This window comes from Sinocyclocheilus rhinocerous, unplaced genomic scaffold (assembly GCF_001515625.1).
Source record: "Sinocyclocheilus rhinocerous isolate Xijiao unplaced genomic scaffold, SAMN03320098_v1.1 scaffold316, whole genome shotgun sequence".
Lineage (NCBI taxonomy): Eukaryota > Metazoa > Chordata > Actinopteri > Cypriniformes > Cyprinidae > Sinocyclocheilus > Sinocyclocheilus rhinocerous.
In genome coordinates, this window is record NW_015631108.1 from 224558 (window position 1) to 243814 (window position 19257).

General features: G+C 40.5%; 1 protein-coding gene across 1 annotated transcript in view; it reads right to left on the minus strand.

The window, feature by feature from the left end:
• Positions 1 to 11425: 11425 nt before the first annotated feature.
• Positions 11426 to 19257, minus strand: part of LOC107741607 (guanylate-binding protein 1-like) — a 12308-nt gene continuing 4476 nt past the window's right edge. The window contains exons 6-10 of the mRNA XM_016554369.1: positions 17232 to 17474; positions 16855 to 17135; positions 14244 to 14456; positions 14045 to 14147; positions 11426 to 12057 (exon numbers count right to left, since the gene is read on the minus strand). Of these exons, the coding sequence (XP_016409855.1) occupies positions 11615 to 12057; positions 14045 to 14147; positions 14244 to 14456; positions 16855 to 17135; positions 17232 to 17474 (1283 nt within the window). The 3' untranslated portion in view covers positions 11426 to 11614. The remainder of the gene's footprint in view (positions 12058 to 14044; positions 14148 to 14243; positions 14457 to 16854; positions 17136 to 17231; positions 17475 to 19257) is intronic.

Genomic DNA, 19257 nt, shown 5'->3' on the forward strand with positions numbered 1-19257 from the left:
ACCACAAGCAGTTCTGATTTAGATTCAGATTAATTCTTTATTGTCCTCAGAAGAGGAAGTTTGTTTTCACTGTACCAGAAACTGTAATACACATATTTTCCATCCAATATAAATATACACACATTTACGCCAGAAACAACACCAGTACACATGATACACACGTCCTGCACTAGAAATACATTTACACACTTACACGCATATTGCCCGGAGATGGAAGCAGCAACAGAACAGTATAGCTTTTATATTACACACTCCACGATTTCTGTGAATTTAACCACTCTAATGGCCGAGGGTACAAAACTTTTCCCAAAGCGTGCTTTTTTTCTGAGGTAGCTGTCTGTATCTGCGATGAAACATGAATTGAGAGGATGGCTAGGGCTTTTTATTATAGTATTTGCTCTGCAAATAATGGCAGTATCAATAAGAGCTGATAATTCTCCAGAGGAGAACTGGCCCCCCGACTGAGCCTGGTTTCTTCCAAGGTTTTTTCTCCATTTCTGTCACCGATGGAGTTTTGGTTCCTTGCCACTGTCGCCTTTGGTTTGCTTAGTTGGGGACGCTTGACTGATTGCACAGACACTATTGGAAGAGAGCTTTGCATTATTTACAAACTATTTTCTTGTTTGACACTGTAAAGCTGCTTTGACACACATTCAGTATTGTATAAAGCGCTATACAAATAAAGGTGACTTGAGTTGACAAATTAGGAGTAGAAAGAATAATTATTTTGAGAAGGTATTGGTGATTTTCAAAGAGTTTATTTCTGTTAATGCAAGAGAGCATGGCAAAATAGCAAGTGACACAGTACAGAATAATAGATTCAATGATACTGCGATACAGAAGAAGCAAGAGATATGGTTTCACTGAGAAGAACCTAAGTTTACGTATGACCAGAAGTCTTTGTTGACCGCATCTGTGAATGTCCGTGACATGATGGTCAAAACTTATTGTCTAAGATGATGCCATGGTACCTGAAACTGTCAACAATTTCCACTGGCTGGCCATTGATGGATATAGGACAGTGAAGAGTGGAGGATTTATGCCGTGTGTCTAAAATGATTTCATTTGTTTTAGTGACATTGAGAAGAAGGTGATTGACTGTACACCATCAGGTAAAGTAAGCAACCGATTAATGATATGCTGTAACTGATTCCTTACCCGTAAGGAGAGCGAGTATGGCTGTGTTATCCAAGTATTTGAAGTATCTTGTAATCAGGGAGGGACTGAGGCAGTCATTAGTGAACAGTGTGTAGAGAAAAGGACTGAGAACGCAGCCTTGGGGGGCTACAGTGTTGACAGTAATAGTTGTGGATGCAGTGCTACCCATCCTTACTGCCTGTGGTCTGTCACTTAAGTTATAAATCCTAAGAGAGGTGGCACAAGAAGATGGTGGAGTTTGATTATGTCACAAATCCAGTCCGTGGCCTTCCGTCCGATTGCCACCAGAGGTCGCCCTTCCATTATATTGACTTTCACACCACACAGACTGTTACACGTCACCCTGGACTACATTTCCATGTTACATTGCACTGATTGGACTCACCTGCAGTCAATCACACACACACACTATATTACACCCACTCAGATCCTTCTCAAACGGCTGAGTATTATTCTGCGTTTATCACTCTCTTAGTGATAGCTGCTTTACGGAGCCATATCGTGTTTTCATAGTCGAGTCTAGTCTTGTTATTTCCTGTTTCCTGCCTGTGTACCTTGGATTATCTATTGTTTTACCGTTCGGACTCTGTTTGCCCCTGCCTGGACTATTGTTGCGTACCTGGATTATCTCTCTTTGCCTTGCCCTGTTGGATATTGTTCGCCAGAGTCTGATCACGTCTGTTTTTGGACTACTCTTGTGTTTTGCCCGTGCCATACTTGTTTGCTGGTGTTTCGACCCTGCCTGTGTTATTGACCACGTCTCTGTCTAATAAAGCTTGCAAATGGATCTGCATGTCTCACGTCTCATTCGCCCCGTTACAGATTATCAGGGTGAACAACCTCCATGGTCGCATCAAGGCAGACAGGAAACTCAGGGACGACCTCTGTGGTCACATCAGGGCAGACAGGAAACTCAGGTATGAACTCCAAGGTCATATCAAGGCACACTAAGTGGTCAGAGACGGCCTCCTTGGCAGTGACAGCACAGACAAGGGATTCAGGGAAGGCCTCCTTGGCTGCGACAGGACAGGCAAGGGTTTCAGGAATGGCGTCCTTGGCCATGACAGGGCAGACTGAGAGTTCAAAGACGGCCTCTTTGTCCATGATGGGGCAGACTGAGAGTTCACAGATGACCACTGTGGTCAAAACAAGACATGCTGGGAACTCACAGGTTTGCGCCAACACAGGACTGAGCTCTGGGGCTTGAGTGGACTCTGGTGCAGATTCATGGACTGGAGAGGGCTCTGATGCGGACTTGTGGTTGGAGTGGGTTCTGGTGCGGACTTGTGGACTGGAGTGGACTTGTGAACTGGAGCAGGCTCTGGAACGGATTTGTGGACTGGAGCAGATGTCATCGCCTCAGAAGTGTGTATGGCCCAGACACATAAAATGGTGACCACCATTACTGGAAGGGCAGCGGAAGGTGGGAGATAGCCAGGCTTGAGAGTGCTGAGGCTGTGGAGCTGGGGATGCCGGCCGCCCGCCCGTACTGACATCAGTGGTAGGGCCACCAAACTGGAAGCCAGCCTCAAACGCCTCTGGAATTCCTGGGTGTCTTCAAATGCAACATTAACAATGACCGGGAATAATGGAGTAGCATCTGTGACGGCTGAAGACTGTGGCATGACATCCATGATGGTTGAAGACTCTGGCGTGGCGGGCATGATGGTTGGGGACTCTGGCATGCCGGCCATGACGCAACAAAACTCTGGAGTGGCGACCATGATGGGACGAGACTCTGGAATGGCGGCCATGACAGGTAGAGACTCCGGATTGGCAGCCATTTTGTTGAGAGGCTCAGGAGTGGAAGACACTTCAAACACTGGGCTCGTGATCCTCAGTGCTGGAATCTGTTGTCTATCAAGTTCCTTGGTCACCGCAGATTGCTGCCTACTGCAGAAAAAGTCAATGAGAGCATAATTCGGCAGATCAGAAACATTTGCAATGTCCAGAAAAATCTGAATGTGCTCCTCAAGGGTACAATTACCTTGGCGCAGGCGGACTAACTCAACTGCTGGATCCATTATGGCTAAGTCTTCTGTTATAATATGCCCGGGGACACAAAGGTTGAGGATCCAAATGCAGTGTTTAATGAAGGAGTAATCCACAATCGTAGTCAAAGAACAGGAAAAGGTCATACACAATAAACAATCCAGGCAATGACAGAGTTCGGGGCTGAGGCAAACAGAGTAGTCCAGAGTCCAGGCAAAATAAAAAGACCAAGAACCAAGACACGGGAGAATCAGGATACTAGGATTAAAAATACAGTACAGACACCAGCAAGACATAGCAATGAATCTTCTTCTTCTTGGTTTTTAACAGCGGCTGGTAACCAACGTAAATAGGTGCATTACGGCCACCTTCTGCTCCGGAGTGTAGAACAGAGTTTTCTTAGCAATGAATGGCAGAGAGAACCGGGCTTATATAAGGTGAGCTAACAAGGCTAATGAGACACAGGTGAATGAAATCAGTGATAATGAGTCCTGGCAAAGGATTATGGGAGATGAAGTCCATGACAGAGTGGCAACGGAATGGTATGAAGTGCCCTCTGGTGGCTATCAAGGGCACTCCCGCTGGTGATCGTGACAGTGGCATAGGCAATGTGGCAAGTTTGTGGCGAAGTTCATCCTCAGGGATGTAGGGTGTTGGTATTGAATTTCTTTGTCGCTGGCAGTGGGGGTCTTTATTGGGTGATGTTTACAGTTACGGAGACATTAGCAGGTGTGTGAAGGCTGGCCAGTAGACTGAGCTGCGGCACATGTTATGAGTAACCATACAGCTTTGTGTCAGGTGTTTGTGCAACCCAAATCGTCAGTACATCTCTCCCTCTTTCACATTTGGGGTTCAGTTTAGTTTAACTTTCAGCCTTTGTTTTCTCATTAAAGGTAAAAGGGAAAAAGGAACATCAAAATCTTTAAAGGGGTCATATGATGCTGCTAAAAAGAACATTATTTTGTGTATTTGGTGTAATGAAATGTGTTTATGCGGATTAAGGTTAAAAAAACACATTATTTTCCACATACTGTACATTATTGTTTCTCCTCTATGCCCCGCCTTTCTGAAACGCGTCGATTTTTACAAAGCTCATCGGCCTGAAAAAGCGAGGTGTGCTACGAGGCAGCGCAGATTGCGCGTCTTATAAGTGAGTGGGAATTTACCGAACGTGGCACATGCGGGAGTTAACACTGTACGCAATACCCGCAACATCACACCAAATTTCAGGCCGTGTAGATAGGCAAGCATATATACAAATCATTTAGTAAGCAGAAATCCGAAATTTACCTTAACATATTAAATTAGAGGAAGATGCGACTGAATTGATGCTTGAAGAATGCACTTCCAGCAGCCATGATAAACAGGGCGGTTAAAGTTTTCTATGCACAATTTGATCGAAGTCACGAGACCTATTGGCGGGGTGTTTCCTGCACCAGGACGGACTTTCCCCGGGCCCCAGCAGGATGGTAAAACTAGAAGGGAAACCAGTACAGGTCTTCTTGGATTCCGGCAGTTCAGTCACCCTAGTGCAACCGTCCCTGGTACGACCCAGGCCCGAGCAGAAATCCAAGTTGCCGCTGACGGGTGTGCACGGAGACACCCGCTATGTACCGGCCCGTACAGTGCAGATCTCAGCGGAGCCCGGGACCTGGGCCATCGAGGTGGGCATTGTTGTTGCTCTTTTGTTAGTTTTGACTGCTTTTATTGTTCTCATTTGTAAGTCGCTTTGGATAAAAGCATCTGCTAAATGACTAAATGTAAATCTAAATGTAAATGTGACGCTGCTGATGCTTTGCTTTGCTGTTTTGTCTTTCTGTTTTTATTATGGGCATTCTTTCTGATACAGTCAGTATCTGGTGTGACCACCATTTGCCTCACGCAGTGCAACACATCTCCTTCGCATAGAGTTGATCAGGTTGTTGATGGTGGCCTGTGGAATGTTGGTCCACTCCTCTTCAATGGCTGTGCAAAGTTGCTGTATATTGGCAGGAACTGGAACACGCTGTCGTATACGCCGATCCAGAGCATCCCAAAAAGTTCAATGGGTGACATGTCCGGTGAGTATGCTAGCCATGCAAGAACTGGGATGTTTTCAGCTTCCAGGAATTGTGTACAGATCCTTGCAACATGGGGTGGGGCCGTGCATTATCATGCTGCAACATGAGGTGATGGTCGTGGATGAATGGCACAACAATGGGCCTCAGGATCTCGTCACTTGCCCCCATTTTTCATGAGCTGAGATGTACACAAAAGGCCAATTTCTCTCTAATATTGTTCACAAATCTGTTTAAATCTGTGTTAGTGAGCACTTCTCCTTTGCCGAGATAATCCATCCACCTCACAGGTGTGGCATATCAAGATGCTGATTAGACAGCATGATTATTGCACAGGTGTGCCTTAGGCTCACATTTTAGAGTGGCCTTTTATTGTGGCCAGCCTAATGCACACCTGTGCAATAATCATGCTGTCTAATCAGCATCTTGATATGCCACACCTGTGAGGTGGATGGATTATCTCGGCAAAGGAGAAGTGCTCACTAACACAGATTTAGACAGATTTGTGAACAATATTTGAGAGAAATAGGCCTTTTGTGTACATAGAAAAAGTCTTAGATCTTTGAGTTCAGCTCATGAAAAATTGGGGCAAAAACAAAAGTGTTGCGTTTATAATTTTGTTCAGTGTATTTTGAGTTTGGTGGGTTGTTTATCAGTTTTATTTTTATTACTTCCAAATGTTTTTTTTTTTTGCGCTGAAACTTTTCTTTCTTGTTGCTTGGTTACTCTCCCTACTAGTGCCAGTCAAATTTCCTTTTGTTATTTTTGTGATCTGTGATTTCTGATTTGGCTTGGATTTATTATAGTTTTATTGTATTTCCAATTCATGTTACATTCCAATACATTTATTTTTTCTTCTTACAACTACCTGTTCAGTTTGCGCTTTCTCTGCCTTGAACCTGTTACTGTAGATTTGTTTGTCCTACATTATTCTATATTTCATGTGGTGCATTTTTTGGTGTTGTATTGCATGTGCATTTTCAATCAGCCTGTTTTATTGGAGTAGGGTATTCCTGCAATACTGGAGGCTGCAATTTCAGGACCGCATTTCTAGGACCCTATTGTTTGTTTTATTTTTTGTATGTAGCCTATGCGGTACAAATGAGTGAATTTATTAGTACATAAATAAATTTTAAATAATTTGCATACAAATGCAAGTTTACAACATCCAGCAGCACAGTGAACTGTTTTGCACACCTAAATAGGATAAATGGAGATTGCTGGCATCGCCTCACACACTCAAGTTCATGCCAGCTCTTACATTAAAAATAAGATGGAAACATAAAAAATTAATAGTTTCCATGGATCTAGTCATTGCATATGTTTGTTTGATGTTTGAATCAGGTCTCCTCTGTTGCAATAGAATTGGCTAGATGGCGCTATCACAAAAAAAAAAAAAAAATTAGGGTCCTAGTAGAACTGCGGTCCTGAAACTGCAGCCTACAATACGATTGTTCAGACCAATGTGAAAATCGACCCATGTTTTTACCCTGCAAACACACAAAGCTGTAATTGTGAACTGGTGGATCGATAAGAAGATAATGCATTATAAATACATTTTACTGCTTAGATTTTTATATGTTATTTAATTCATATAATAATTTATTGATAATCATTGTTTAAATTACTATAATAATTAATACGTTAGACTTTTATAAAAAATGGTTTAAAGGCTGAAATGTGAAGTGTATCATTTTATAAAACTTTTTGTTTTTGTGAAAACTTGTATCTGAACTGTAAATCATGCTTTTTACAGTCATTTTACAGTTTAATATGTTACTATAAGCATTGCCCTACCTTGCACATGGTATTCATTTTATTTGTGCATGTCTTAAATTTGAGCTTAAAAATCCTGCAGGAACCCCAGGTAGCCAAAACGGTTTGGCCCGATAATGGCCCAGATCCGGCAGGCCGGATGAAATAACACGGCCCGGCTGCGGTTGCCAGAGTCGGCATGGACATGGGATGAATGACGCCCCAGAATTGGCCCAAATACACTGGCCCGAGTCCGGCTGCCAAAACTGCCGGCATTGGGCCACAATCACGCCGACACGAATTGAAACACTTAGCCGGTACTGTGTTTTTTTCACATGTATTATATATTAACAATATTATCTTTTCTGACAGACAGCATGTTGAAGCCGCTCAGGCTGCCATTTTCTCCTTTTTTTTTGGTATCTCCATGTGGTCCTATTCGCTATCACAACTTGACTTCTGCTACATCAGCGGACATGAATATATCCACACACACATATATATACATATATATACTTAGACTTACTCATACAGAATTACAACTCCTAAAATATGTGTATTAAAGACTCCTTCCAGATTTTATATAAAACCAGAGCTTTGAATAATTTGTTTTTCCACAAAATTACATTGTTACCTTAAAATCCTTAAGATGGCATCTACTTCCAACTAAAAAAAAATACATATTTTACAGTGTCCTTGTTAAGTCTACATGTACTTATGCATGTCAACTAAATATGTCACCTTTACAAAAATTAAGGGTAAAGACAGCTTCTCATCTTTCCTTCCACTACAACTTTACAGCACAATTTCCCCATCCAGCTAGGATCATCAAGGTGTTATCCCATCAAGTTCAGTTAGGAATCTTGGGGTGTTCTTTGATGACCAGCTGACCTTCAAAACCACACGATTATGCAGGTTTGCACAACTATGCAGAGCTCTCACAGACTGTGCAGCGGTTTGTCTGGTTACAGAATCCCAATGACTGTTTTGCCACTTTCCCTTACATATCCAGACCACAATAAATAAATCATCAACTCGAAGTGGTAAACACAGAAGACCTTTTGATTGGTCAGGATCCTGTGACCCAAGGGTCACGCCTGGCCAGAGATAGGAAAACATTCTCACCAGAGACCTTGTGAGAGGCACACCCCCTGAACAGCAGAACAGAATTATTTTCAGTTTTCAGTCTTTCTCAAAATATGAGTGACTGCTGTGAAATTGAGACCATTTTACCAAAAACAACAGATTCACATGATGCATCATATGTGTTACATAGACATTCTTAGTGAACTTACATTGACTTGAGTCACAAGGAAAGGAGAGGGAGTAGAAGAGGGAATCATAGATAAGCTAGGAAATAAGTTTGGGCAAGGCGGTGTCCTATGCTCTTTCTTTGAGATCTTCTCTCCAGATCAGTGAGCTTTGTTTTATTGCAGGGTGTTTAATTTCATGTTCTGTCTCAGAAGGAAAACCATCCTTAAACCTAGTAGCAACCCAACAATGTAGCTTTGCAATCTCTGCCCAGCTCCCCTCAGGTCTTTCATTTTACCCAGCCACTGAGAGTGAGTAGTGTAAGATCATACCAAAGGTAACTTTTTTTCCTCCTTTCTTTTTTATCTTTGTGTTTTCTGTTTTCCTTTAATTATCTTTTTTCTTCTGTTTTTTCTAATTGTTTCTGCTTGGTTCTATGCCCATTAAAGTTTTTTTTCCAAACCAATATTTAAGTTAGTTGGCAAAAATCACCTATCAATTTCAGTGAGTGAAGAACAAATTTATATTCACATGTATTATATATTAGCTTTATTATCTTTTCTGACAGACAGCATGTTGAAGCCACTCAGGCTGCCATTTTCTCCTTTTTTTTGGTATCTCCATGTGGTCCTATTCGCTATCACAACTTGACTTGTCCAAAATGTAAACAAGCTCTTTGCTGTTGCACTCTACACATACTATACACTGTGAATTTGTTTTTGTTTGTTTTTTTCATTTTTGAAATGAAATATCAACAAATTAAAAAAATAAATAAATAAAAACATGACTGCCTCTGCTAGTAATCTTATAATGGGCCTTGTCTGGATCTTCCATCAGGACAGTGAAAACAAACAAAACAAACATCAAAATCAACAAATTTACTTCAGTGAAAGGTTAGGGTTTTGTGGATTTTTTTAATCATATAAATATAATAATAATTCTGTATTCCGATAATTCTGACCATGACTGCATTGACAGCCCAAGCTATTTTATTTGCATTTGATTTAATCTAAGGATGTGTTGCTGTAAGTCAGTTGTTGTGTTTCTGCACGTCTAATTGAAATTGATTTCAAATTGAAACTAAATTTGAATAAATTAAGTGACTTCTACTTGAGCACAAGTAAAAGACCTACAGCAGAATACTTCTTTGTTTTCTCTGGACTCCATTTCCCATGATCCCTCACCTAGGAACCAATCACACACTCACACCTGTTTCCCATCAGTCACACTATAAAGCAGGGCTGGGCAACTTCGGTCCTGTTTGATTAGGGTTGGAGCTAAACTCTGCAGGACAGTGGCCCTCCAGGACCAAAGTTGCCCAGCCCTGCTATAAAGGTTGCACTCATCCACACATACATGGCTGATTATTGGTTAGCCTGTTACATCTCTGTGTCTTCCGTGTTTTTGTCCTTGGCTTGCCTTGCCGTACCTAGTGTTTTTGACCTTGGATTGTTTCTGTTTTTGATCGTTTGCTGCCTGCCCTGACCTTTGCCTGTTTTTGGATTTCCCTTTTGGATTACCTTGTGTGCTACTGTTTACTGGTGTTTTGACCCTGCCTGTTCTGACCACTCTTTGGATTAAAGCTTGCATTTGGATCCAACCCCGCTGTTATGCCTCTCCACGCTACAATACCTTCCCACAACATTGGATTTCATTTTTGAGCCAGTGCGTGGTGGTACTTACAAACCTTACATTACATAATGTGAAAATCTCCTTTCTTTATTTTTATTGTATTGGTTAGTGGAACATACAGCTGGCATAATTTCACTACAGAGAAACTTGACAAATGTGTACACAAATGACCAATTAGCTCATCATTTGTCTCAGTTACTTGTCTAAATAATGACAGCACTCACTTTCTTAACCTCACACACACACACAGAGATATTGTGTTTTTTCAAATATGTTGTGCAGTGTCAGGAAAAATTATTAGTAGTTAACCTTAATTGTGACAGTTTATAATTAATTTGTAATGTCAAATAAACATTTCATTATGATATATCATAGGCCATTTATACTGGAGACACAAAACATGCTTGTGAAGTGAAAATTAAATTTCCTATTCCATCATATCCAAAATCAAGGAATCACTGTTCGGTGTGGAGATAGAAAAAGATCAATTGTACTGCTTTATTGTAAAAGTATGCGTCTATATACAGTCATGTGAAAAAGAAAGGACACCATATTGAAAATTTAAAGCAGAAGTTTTGGCAGTTTGCTGGTCTGGAGCCTTCAGGTGTGTGTTAACACAATGCCAAAGAGGAAAGACATCAGCAATGATCCTAGAGAAGCAATTGTTGCTGCCATCAATCTGGGAAGAGTAATACAGCCATTTCCAAACAATTTGAAGTCCATCATTCCACAGTGAGGAAGATTATTCACAAGTGGAAGACATTCAAGACAGACACCGATCTTCCCAGGAGTGGATGTCCCAGGAAATTCACCCATTGGTCAGACCGTACAATACTCTGAGAAATTGCAAAAAACCCAAGAACTACACCTCAGACTCTACAGGCCTCAGTTAACATGTTAAATGATTAAGTTTGTGAAATTACAATAAGAAAAAGACAGGACAAGTATGGCATGTTTGGAAGGGTTGCCAGAAGAAAGCCTCTTCTCTCTAAAAAAGAACTATGGCAGGATAGTTTAGGTTTGCAAAGTTGCATCTGAACAAACCATAAGTCTTCTAGAACAATGTCCTTTGAACAGACGAGACCAAAGTGGAGTTGTTTGGCCATAATGCACAGTGCCACGTTTGGTGAAAACTTAAAGAGCATATCAGCACAAACACCTCATACCAAAAGTCAAGAATGCTGATGGAAGGGTGATGGTTTTGGGCTTGTTTTGTACCCACAGGACCTGGGCACCTCACAGTCATTGAGTTGACCATGGAATCCACTTTATACCAAAGTATTCTAGAGTCAAATGTGAGGCCACCCGCCTGACAACTAATGCTTGGCCAAAATTGGGTTATGCAACAGGACAATGATCCCGAGCACACCAGCAAATCTACAACAGAACAGCTGAAACAGAAAATAATCAATCTGTTGCAATAAAAGTCATACAGAAAATGATTACTTCAAGTTATTGCTACTAAAAGTGGATCTACAAGCAATTTAATCATAGGGTGTCCTTAATTTGTCACACATGGCATTTCCATAATGGCTTTATTTTTGTTAAATAAATAATGACAGGGTGTGATATGTCATGTGTTGTTGTTCATCTGAGGTTTTATTTTCCAAATTTTGAGACCTGCCAAGGACCAGGTGATTTTTTATTATGTCCTAATATGAAAAACCATGTAATTCAATAGGGTGTCCTTTCTTTTTCACATGACTGTATATTGAAATTGCATTGTGCAATTAAATGCCTGAGTTTGGAGATCACAGAATTGATACATTTCACAAGACGCAACATCCGTCTGAAGAGCGACAATTCGTCTGCTCTATGGCCTCCATCTGTTCTCTGTGTTGCTGCATCATCACAGCCATTGATTCCTCGTGTCTCCTGTTGGAATTCTCTAACATCTCTGCAAACTCTCTAGCTCTATTACTCTCAGCTTCAGCATTCTGCCTCTTAAACTCCTCCATCTCCTCTTTCATCCTGTCTGCCTTCTCCTTAAATCCCTTCTCCAACAGAGCAGCCTGCTCCCTCAGTTTACTGTCCATGGCACGCTCAGCCTCCTCTCTCTGAAGTTTTATCTCCTCATCCATCTTCTCCTTCATCTGCCTCATCCTCTCTTCATTACTCTTTCTCTCTGCTTCCATCTTCTCTTCTAGCTGTCGCTGCTTCTCTTCTTTAACTTTGATTTCCTGCTCCAGGAGGACTGCTTTCTCTGTTTCCTCTGGTTTTTCATTGGCAAAAAGAGAAGGAAAGAAAAAAAATGAGATGGAGAAGAGACTCAAACAATGAGACTAAGGATCTATTTTATCAAGGTAATATCTGCTAAATATGATTGTCCTATAAAGAAAAAACTACTGTGAATGGCTTTAAACATACTAATGCACACTTTAAGATGGACACTTCCTTCTGTTTTCAACTTGGATATTTCACTTAAAGAATTTATTTTAATCAACTACTTGTAGTTCCATCCTTACAACTAAGAACTGATTTAGAACCATACAAATAAAGCCCGAAGAGGTGAAAGTGTTGATCTTGATCACATTGACCTTGATTAGTGATGACACTGGCATAAATAGCCACCCTATATTGCAATTATTATTGCCAGGTGTAAATCTTCTACCTTTGAAACAGCTTGTAGCATTTGATGCTACTTGTAGCTGGTGTTAAATTAATTTGGCTGTTACATCATCTTGCTCATGTCTCAGAGTTCTTCATTGTCCAGCAGTACTTTCACAACAAGTAGCTAAACATTTGAGCACTTTTTGAAACAGGGAAATTAGGATTTGAAGGTTTAACAATCTCACCCTTAATCTTTTTTTCCTTCTCAGTCAGTTTTTTGTCTGCATGCAGAATGGCTTTAGAATCCACAGATTTCTGCTTCAGAAACTCCTCTAGGACCTCTTCAGCCTATTGATATAAACACACATAGAGAAAAATGGACAGTTATGACTATGATGATGAAAGTGATCATATTACTATAATGTTGAGTAAAATAGGCAAGACCTTGACTTCTTTATTAGCCTGACTGTTGTAATTCTTCACAATGTCCTCCAGATCCTTACAGAAGAGATCATAGCCACCAGGTTTGGCATAAAAGCCCTGCTTGAGTTTTTCTGTCATTGGTCCAGAGAGGACTGACAGGAGATCCTCACATTGTCTCTTTGAAGCCTCCTCGTTTTGACGCAAATATTCATCAAAGAGTTTATTAATTTTTTCCTAAAAACATAACATGTAGCATGTAAGTAGCAGTTCTCAGTTTTATAATGCATCAGAGGACATATCATCTACGGGTGCTTCTTAAAGAAGGCTGCATCCCAGTGAGGCTGTCTTTCCTAGACCAGCACTTCTGTCCCACACAGCATTACATTTAATGAATAGTAAGTCTGCATGGCTACATAGTAAAGGTTTCCACCCCCACTGTCATGAAATAATATTTGTATTATTTTTTTATTAACTGACTTCTGTTAATGCAATACAGTGAATGAGAATTGTATGACAACTGTCTGTGGTCCCCCCAAACTTATTTTATTGTCCAACAGTTCAGTTGGCCCAGTTCTTCAGAGGTGCTAGAAGATACTAATCAAAAGAGTACCAAAGCTTTCTATTTACAACATGTTTTTTGAAGTGTTGAGCATTGTAGCTGATAAGCACGTAAATCACAATGGCCAATCAGAGGTATTTTATTTAGTCAGAATCCGGTCAATCCAACGCTGATTCTTGCACTCTTGCGAATCCTCTCAAAATAACCAACAAAGTGCAAACACAATATAATAAGAGATTCATTATGCAGTATGGTCAGCTCTTTTCATTATAATGGGAATTTTAACACTAGAGCAGTATAGTCAGTTCACAATTTAAATATGGCCACATACACTCACTTGACATTTTATCAGGTAAACCTTGCTAGGTACCAGGTTGGACCCCCTTTTGTCTTCAGAACAGCCTTAATTTTTCACAACATTGATTCAACTAGGTGCTGGAGACATTTCTCAGAGATTCTTGTCAGTGCTGACATGATAGCATCATGCAGTTGCTGCAGATTTGTTGGCTGTACATCCATGATGCGAATCTCCCGTTCCACCACATCCCAAAGGTGCTCTATTGGATTGAGATCTGGTGTGTCCAGCAGTACTTTCACAACAAGTAGCTAAACATTTGAGCACTTTTTGAAACAGGGAAATTAGGATTTGAAGGTTTAACAATCTCACCCTTAATCTTTTTTTCCTTCTCAGTCAGTTTTTTGTCTGCATGCAGAATGGCTTTAGAATCCACAGATTTCTGCTTCAGAAACTCCTCTAGGACCTCTTCAGCCTATTGATATAAACACACATAGAGAAAAATGGACAGTTATGACTATGATGATGAAAGTGATCATATTACTATAATGTTGAGTAAAATAGGCAAGACCTTGACTTCTTTATTAGCCTGACTGTTGTAATTCTTCACAATGTCCTCCAGATCCTTACAGAAGAGATCATAGCCACCAGGTTTGGCATAAAAGCCCTGCTTGAGTTTTTCTGTCATTGGTCCAGAGAGGACTGACAGGAGATCCTCACATTGTCTCTTTGAAGCCTCCTCGTTTTGACGCAAATATTCATCAAAGAGTTTATTAATTTTTTCCTAAAAACATAACATGTAGCATGTAAGTAGCAGTTCTCAGTTTTATAATGCATCAGAGGACATATCATCTACGGGTGCTTCTTAAAGAAGGCTGCATCCCAGTGAGGCTGTCTTTCCTAGACCAGCACTTCTGTCCCACACAGCATTACATTTAATGAATAGTAAGTCTGCATGGCTACATAGTAAAGGTTTCCACCCCCACTGTCATGAAATAATATTTGTATTATTTTTTTATTAACTGACTTCTGTTAATGCAATACAGTGAATGAGAATTGTATGACAACTGTCTGTGGTCCCCCCAAACTTATTTTATTGTCCAACAGTTCAGTTGGCCCAGTTCTTCAGAGGTGCTAGAAGATACTAATCAAAAGAGTACCAAAGCTTTCTATTTACAACATGTTTTTTGAAGTGTTGAGCATTGTAGCTGATAAGCACGTAAATCACAATGGCCAATCAGAGGTATTTTATTTAGTCAGAATCCGGTCAATCCAACGCTGATTCTTGCACTCTTGCGAATCCTCTCAAAATAACCAACAAAGTGCAAACACAATATAATAAGAGATTCATTATGCAGTATGGTCAGCTCTTTTCATTATAATGGGAATTTTAACACTAGAGCAGTATAGTCAGTTCACAATTTAAATATGGCCACATACACTCACTTGACATTTTATCAGGTAAACCTTGCTAGGTACCAGGTTGGACCCCCTTTTGTCTTCAGAACAGCCTTAATTTTTCACAACATTGATTCAACTAGGTGCTGGAGACATTTCTCAGAGATTCTTGTCAGTGCTGACATGATAGCATCATGCAGTTGCTGCAGATTTGTTGGCTGTACATCCATGATGCGAATCTCCAATTCCAACTGTGGTGGGAGGAGCAAACGACAGACACAGTGGGTGTGGCCTCAGGACATGAAGAGGCTTTTATTTAACAAATATAAAACATAAAAATGGGTAAATAAAGTGTCCAAGGGGAAGGAGCGTCCAAAAATAAACGGGGGATCTTGTGTCCTTGTTGTGCGGGGGTATCGTGAAGGAAGGGCAGTCTAATGGAAGGGGTCCGAGTCTAATGGCCACAAGCCTCAGTCTTCTGTTCTTAGCTGACTGAAGTGGCACCCGGTCTTCTGCTGCTGTAGCCCATCTGCTTCAAGGTTTGACATATTCAGAGATGCTCTTCTGCATAATTTGGTTGCAACGAGTGGCTATTTGAGTTGCTGTTGTCCTTCTATCAGCTCAACCAATCTGGCCATTCTCCTCTGACCTCTGGCATCAATAAGGCATTTTTGCCCACAGAACTGCCACTCACTGGATATTATCTTTCTTTTGGACCATTCTCTGTAAACCCTAGAGATGGATGTGTGTGAAAATCCCAGCACGTCAGCAGTTTCTGAAATACTCAGACCAGCCCATCTGGCATCATTTCATCATTGAAATTCTTCAGTTCAAGAAGCAACAAGTACTTTGGAAATGCAGGTATGATTCATTTGTGTCTACAGTTTAACATAAAATGTTTCCAGGAATGAAAGAATGTGCATGACTTTTCAAGTCTGTATGTACAGATCAGTGTGCCTATGACCTTTATTATTTATATTTGGATTATATTTTGCACTGTTGTAAATAAACTACAAACAAAAATAAATTTTCTTAATTTCCTCACATTCTTTCTTACCTACCCCACAGTCACATTTTTCTATAATATAAATTTTTTTTTTTTTTTTACTAACGATGCATAAACATTGTTTTCTCAAAAGTACAATCTTACATACATGATACATCTTTTTGTAGCACAGTTTGTGCTGAATAGTGTAATCAGATTTTAGCCATTAATGTGTTTATAACTTCAAAAAAAAGCAAAAATGTCAGGACATGTCAAAACTTCTCCTGGACCCAAAAGCACCCTCAGACCCCAGAGGGATAAGTCTTGTGTAAAGATGCCAATCTGAGCTGCCTCACTAATTTGAAAAGCACCCTCAGTGATTTGATTCTGCAAATGAGCTGGCAGTTCATAATTGACCTGAGGGTGCTCAGTGCCAACTAATTTTTCATCTGTTTCTTCATGAATTGGAATGTGTGCAAAGGATTGTGGGTGACTGGAGGATGCAAAGAATACACTTGATGCATCCTAAATAATAAGATGAATGAAGTCCACAAAATTAAGGCTGGCTTCCAAAGGTCCTTCAAATTGAGGTGGCCTTTGGTGGCAGTTGATGACATGGCAGAAGAGAGCATTAAAATATTCATAATGATTATTAGGTTTGCAGGTATTCAGATGTATTCAGAACCAACAAAGGGCCAGAAGAGATGTTTTATTTTTCACCTGGTTGCCTAGTGTCAACAGTTCACAGCATCAACCTAAAAGAACTGAAACTGGAAATATGTGAAGAGTTCCTGCTTACCTCTAGAGTTTTCAGGTATCCCCCATCATTGTCCCTGAATGAACGCTTCATGAAGGTTTGTGTCGCTGTGCTGCTGAGATGTTGGTGTTCTGAGGACACATTCTTCAGTTCTAGCGGGAAGGTGTCCTTCAGCTTCTCCATTCCACTCTGGTAAATTTCAAGCCCGTCCTTCACTGCAGCCTCATTTTCAATCTTTGCCATGGCGATCACAGCGTTCTCCAGACATGGCACAACTCCACTGGAGATGGTGTCCACATAATTTTTTGCCAGATGACCCAGAACTGCAGAGAAGTAAAGAAGTTAAACACAATGTTAAGGAAAGGGTATTGAACAATCTATAAGTGTATGCAAACTCTTTCAATTTTCTTTTGAATCACCTCTGCCAGATACTATGATTCCATCTTTCAGCTTTTTCACTTCACTCTTCTCAAAGGCATACTTGCAGAAATTTTCTGTGACCTCCAGGAAGTCAGAGGAAATGTCAGCAGAATCCAACTTTTCAAGACGTGACACATTCTCTGGGGCAGTTGGAAACGGGAAAGTGAAGCACTTTCTGGAGGGGAAGTAGTTTTGGATGCACTCCCTGGGCAGGTTGTACTCCATCACTTTTTTTGAAGTGCCTAGAACAGATAAATGCATGCTGTTGCTTCTCTCAATTTACAGATTACAAAACTCTAAGTAAAGTAGGTTGCCAACCAAAATGCCTATTTCTGCCATGTATACCATAGATGCAAGTCCGTGGCAGTAAATACAACCCAGTCATATGTGAATTTATGTGAAAATATTGTTTATAAAACAGTTAGTTCCAGTCCTTGATTCTGATTGATCAACAGCTGTGTTTTATTCATAATAAGTACGGCTATGACCATTTCACCCAACGATTCTGTGTATCACTGCGCAACACCCTTAGCAACCACTCTATCAATCAATATAAACTGCATTATCCATGGAATTTGTTCATTATTTTTGTAATGAATTATGAGCAATGTTGGACGAAGTTCATTTTAAAAGTAATACGATATTACATTACTTCATAAATAAGTAACTAATTGTGTTACTTAGTTACTTTTTATGGTAAGTACCGTAGGAGGCCTCAACAGAGGCTTACCAACTCTATTTCTAGAGGCAGCTAGCCAAGGAGTCTAACATCTCGGCACCACTGCCTGAGCATTTCTGGAGAGCGGAGGCCTCCTCCCTTTTTTAAGAGAAGGCCTATGTACACTTCAACTATAATGTAGACATCAGAGGAGGACATATTATGAATGTGTGATTAGATATCTCACATTACACAGTTTCTTATTCTTGTGAATTAGAAACAGCAAAAAGTTCCTGAAAGGGAAAATTCCATGCTCCACCTACAATCCCCGTGATCAGTCTGTCTTTCTGCCTTGGCAACAGTGGGACTTTAACGATGGGCGGCAGGCACTCAATTCTCACGGCGACCACATCACGCAGCAAGCATGCAGCTCCCCTTAGAGCAAAACGCGCTCTGTTCAAATGCTCGAGAATCAGGCAAGAACAGAATCCGCAAATGCTTCACTATGAGCCTGTTCAACTCCCTTAAGGGGCAATGCATTCATGCAAACGCTGTCTACAATCTTGGGTAAAAGGCAAAGCAAAGAAGAATCAAGCTTCTAATTCTCTCTCAGTAGTCCTGCAAATACATCAAAATGAGCACATGCCACTTCCTTGTGAGTCAAACGCACTCTATCCTTCCTTATCCAAAAAGAAATAAGCGCAATGAGCACATTCAACTCCCCTTGAGAGCAAGTTGTGTGAATTCGCAGGTATCAAAGCAAGCCACTGACACAGAAGCATACACTAGTGATGGGAAGTCCAGGTCTTTTCCGCGAACCGGTTCTTTCGGACAGTTCGTTTCAATGAAACGGTTAAAAACCGGTTTATCGGTTCTTTTATGCCCTAACATAATGACGTCATTCGCGATGACGTAATGATATCAAGTCTATCGTCCCAGGCCGGGATAAAAATACACATTCAAATATATAAAGTCAGTAATCGTAACTTCAGTCAGTTAAAACAATCATGATCTGAAAAGTTTACAATTTTGCAGTTTTGCAACTAAGCATCCAAATACAGTAACAGGCAGTGATGTGCATACGAGGATTTTAAGTCTTGAAGATATAAAGAAAATAAATTAATTGTCATCAGCGCAGAAACCATAATCCACGTACTATACATAATCCATTGCGATTTATTTGTTATTAAATAAACTTACGTTTCGCGCTCTAACCGGCTCGCTGCACACACGTTCAGTATATCATCAGCTGCTCTACTCATGTTCATGTTCCATTACTACAAACTCAATTTGTGAATGTGTCATCGTTAACTATAATTACAGTACAGGTATTTCATAAATCATCCCTTATTCCTATATAACGTAGT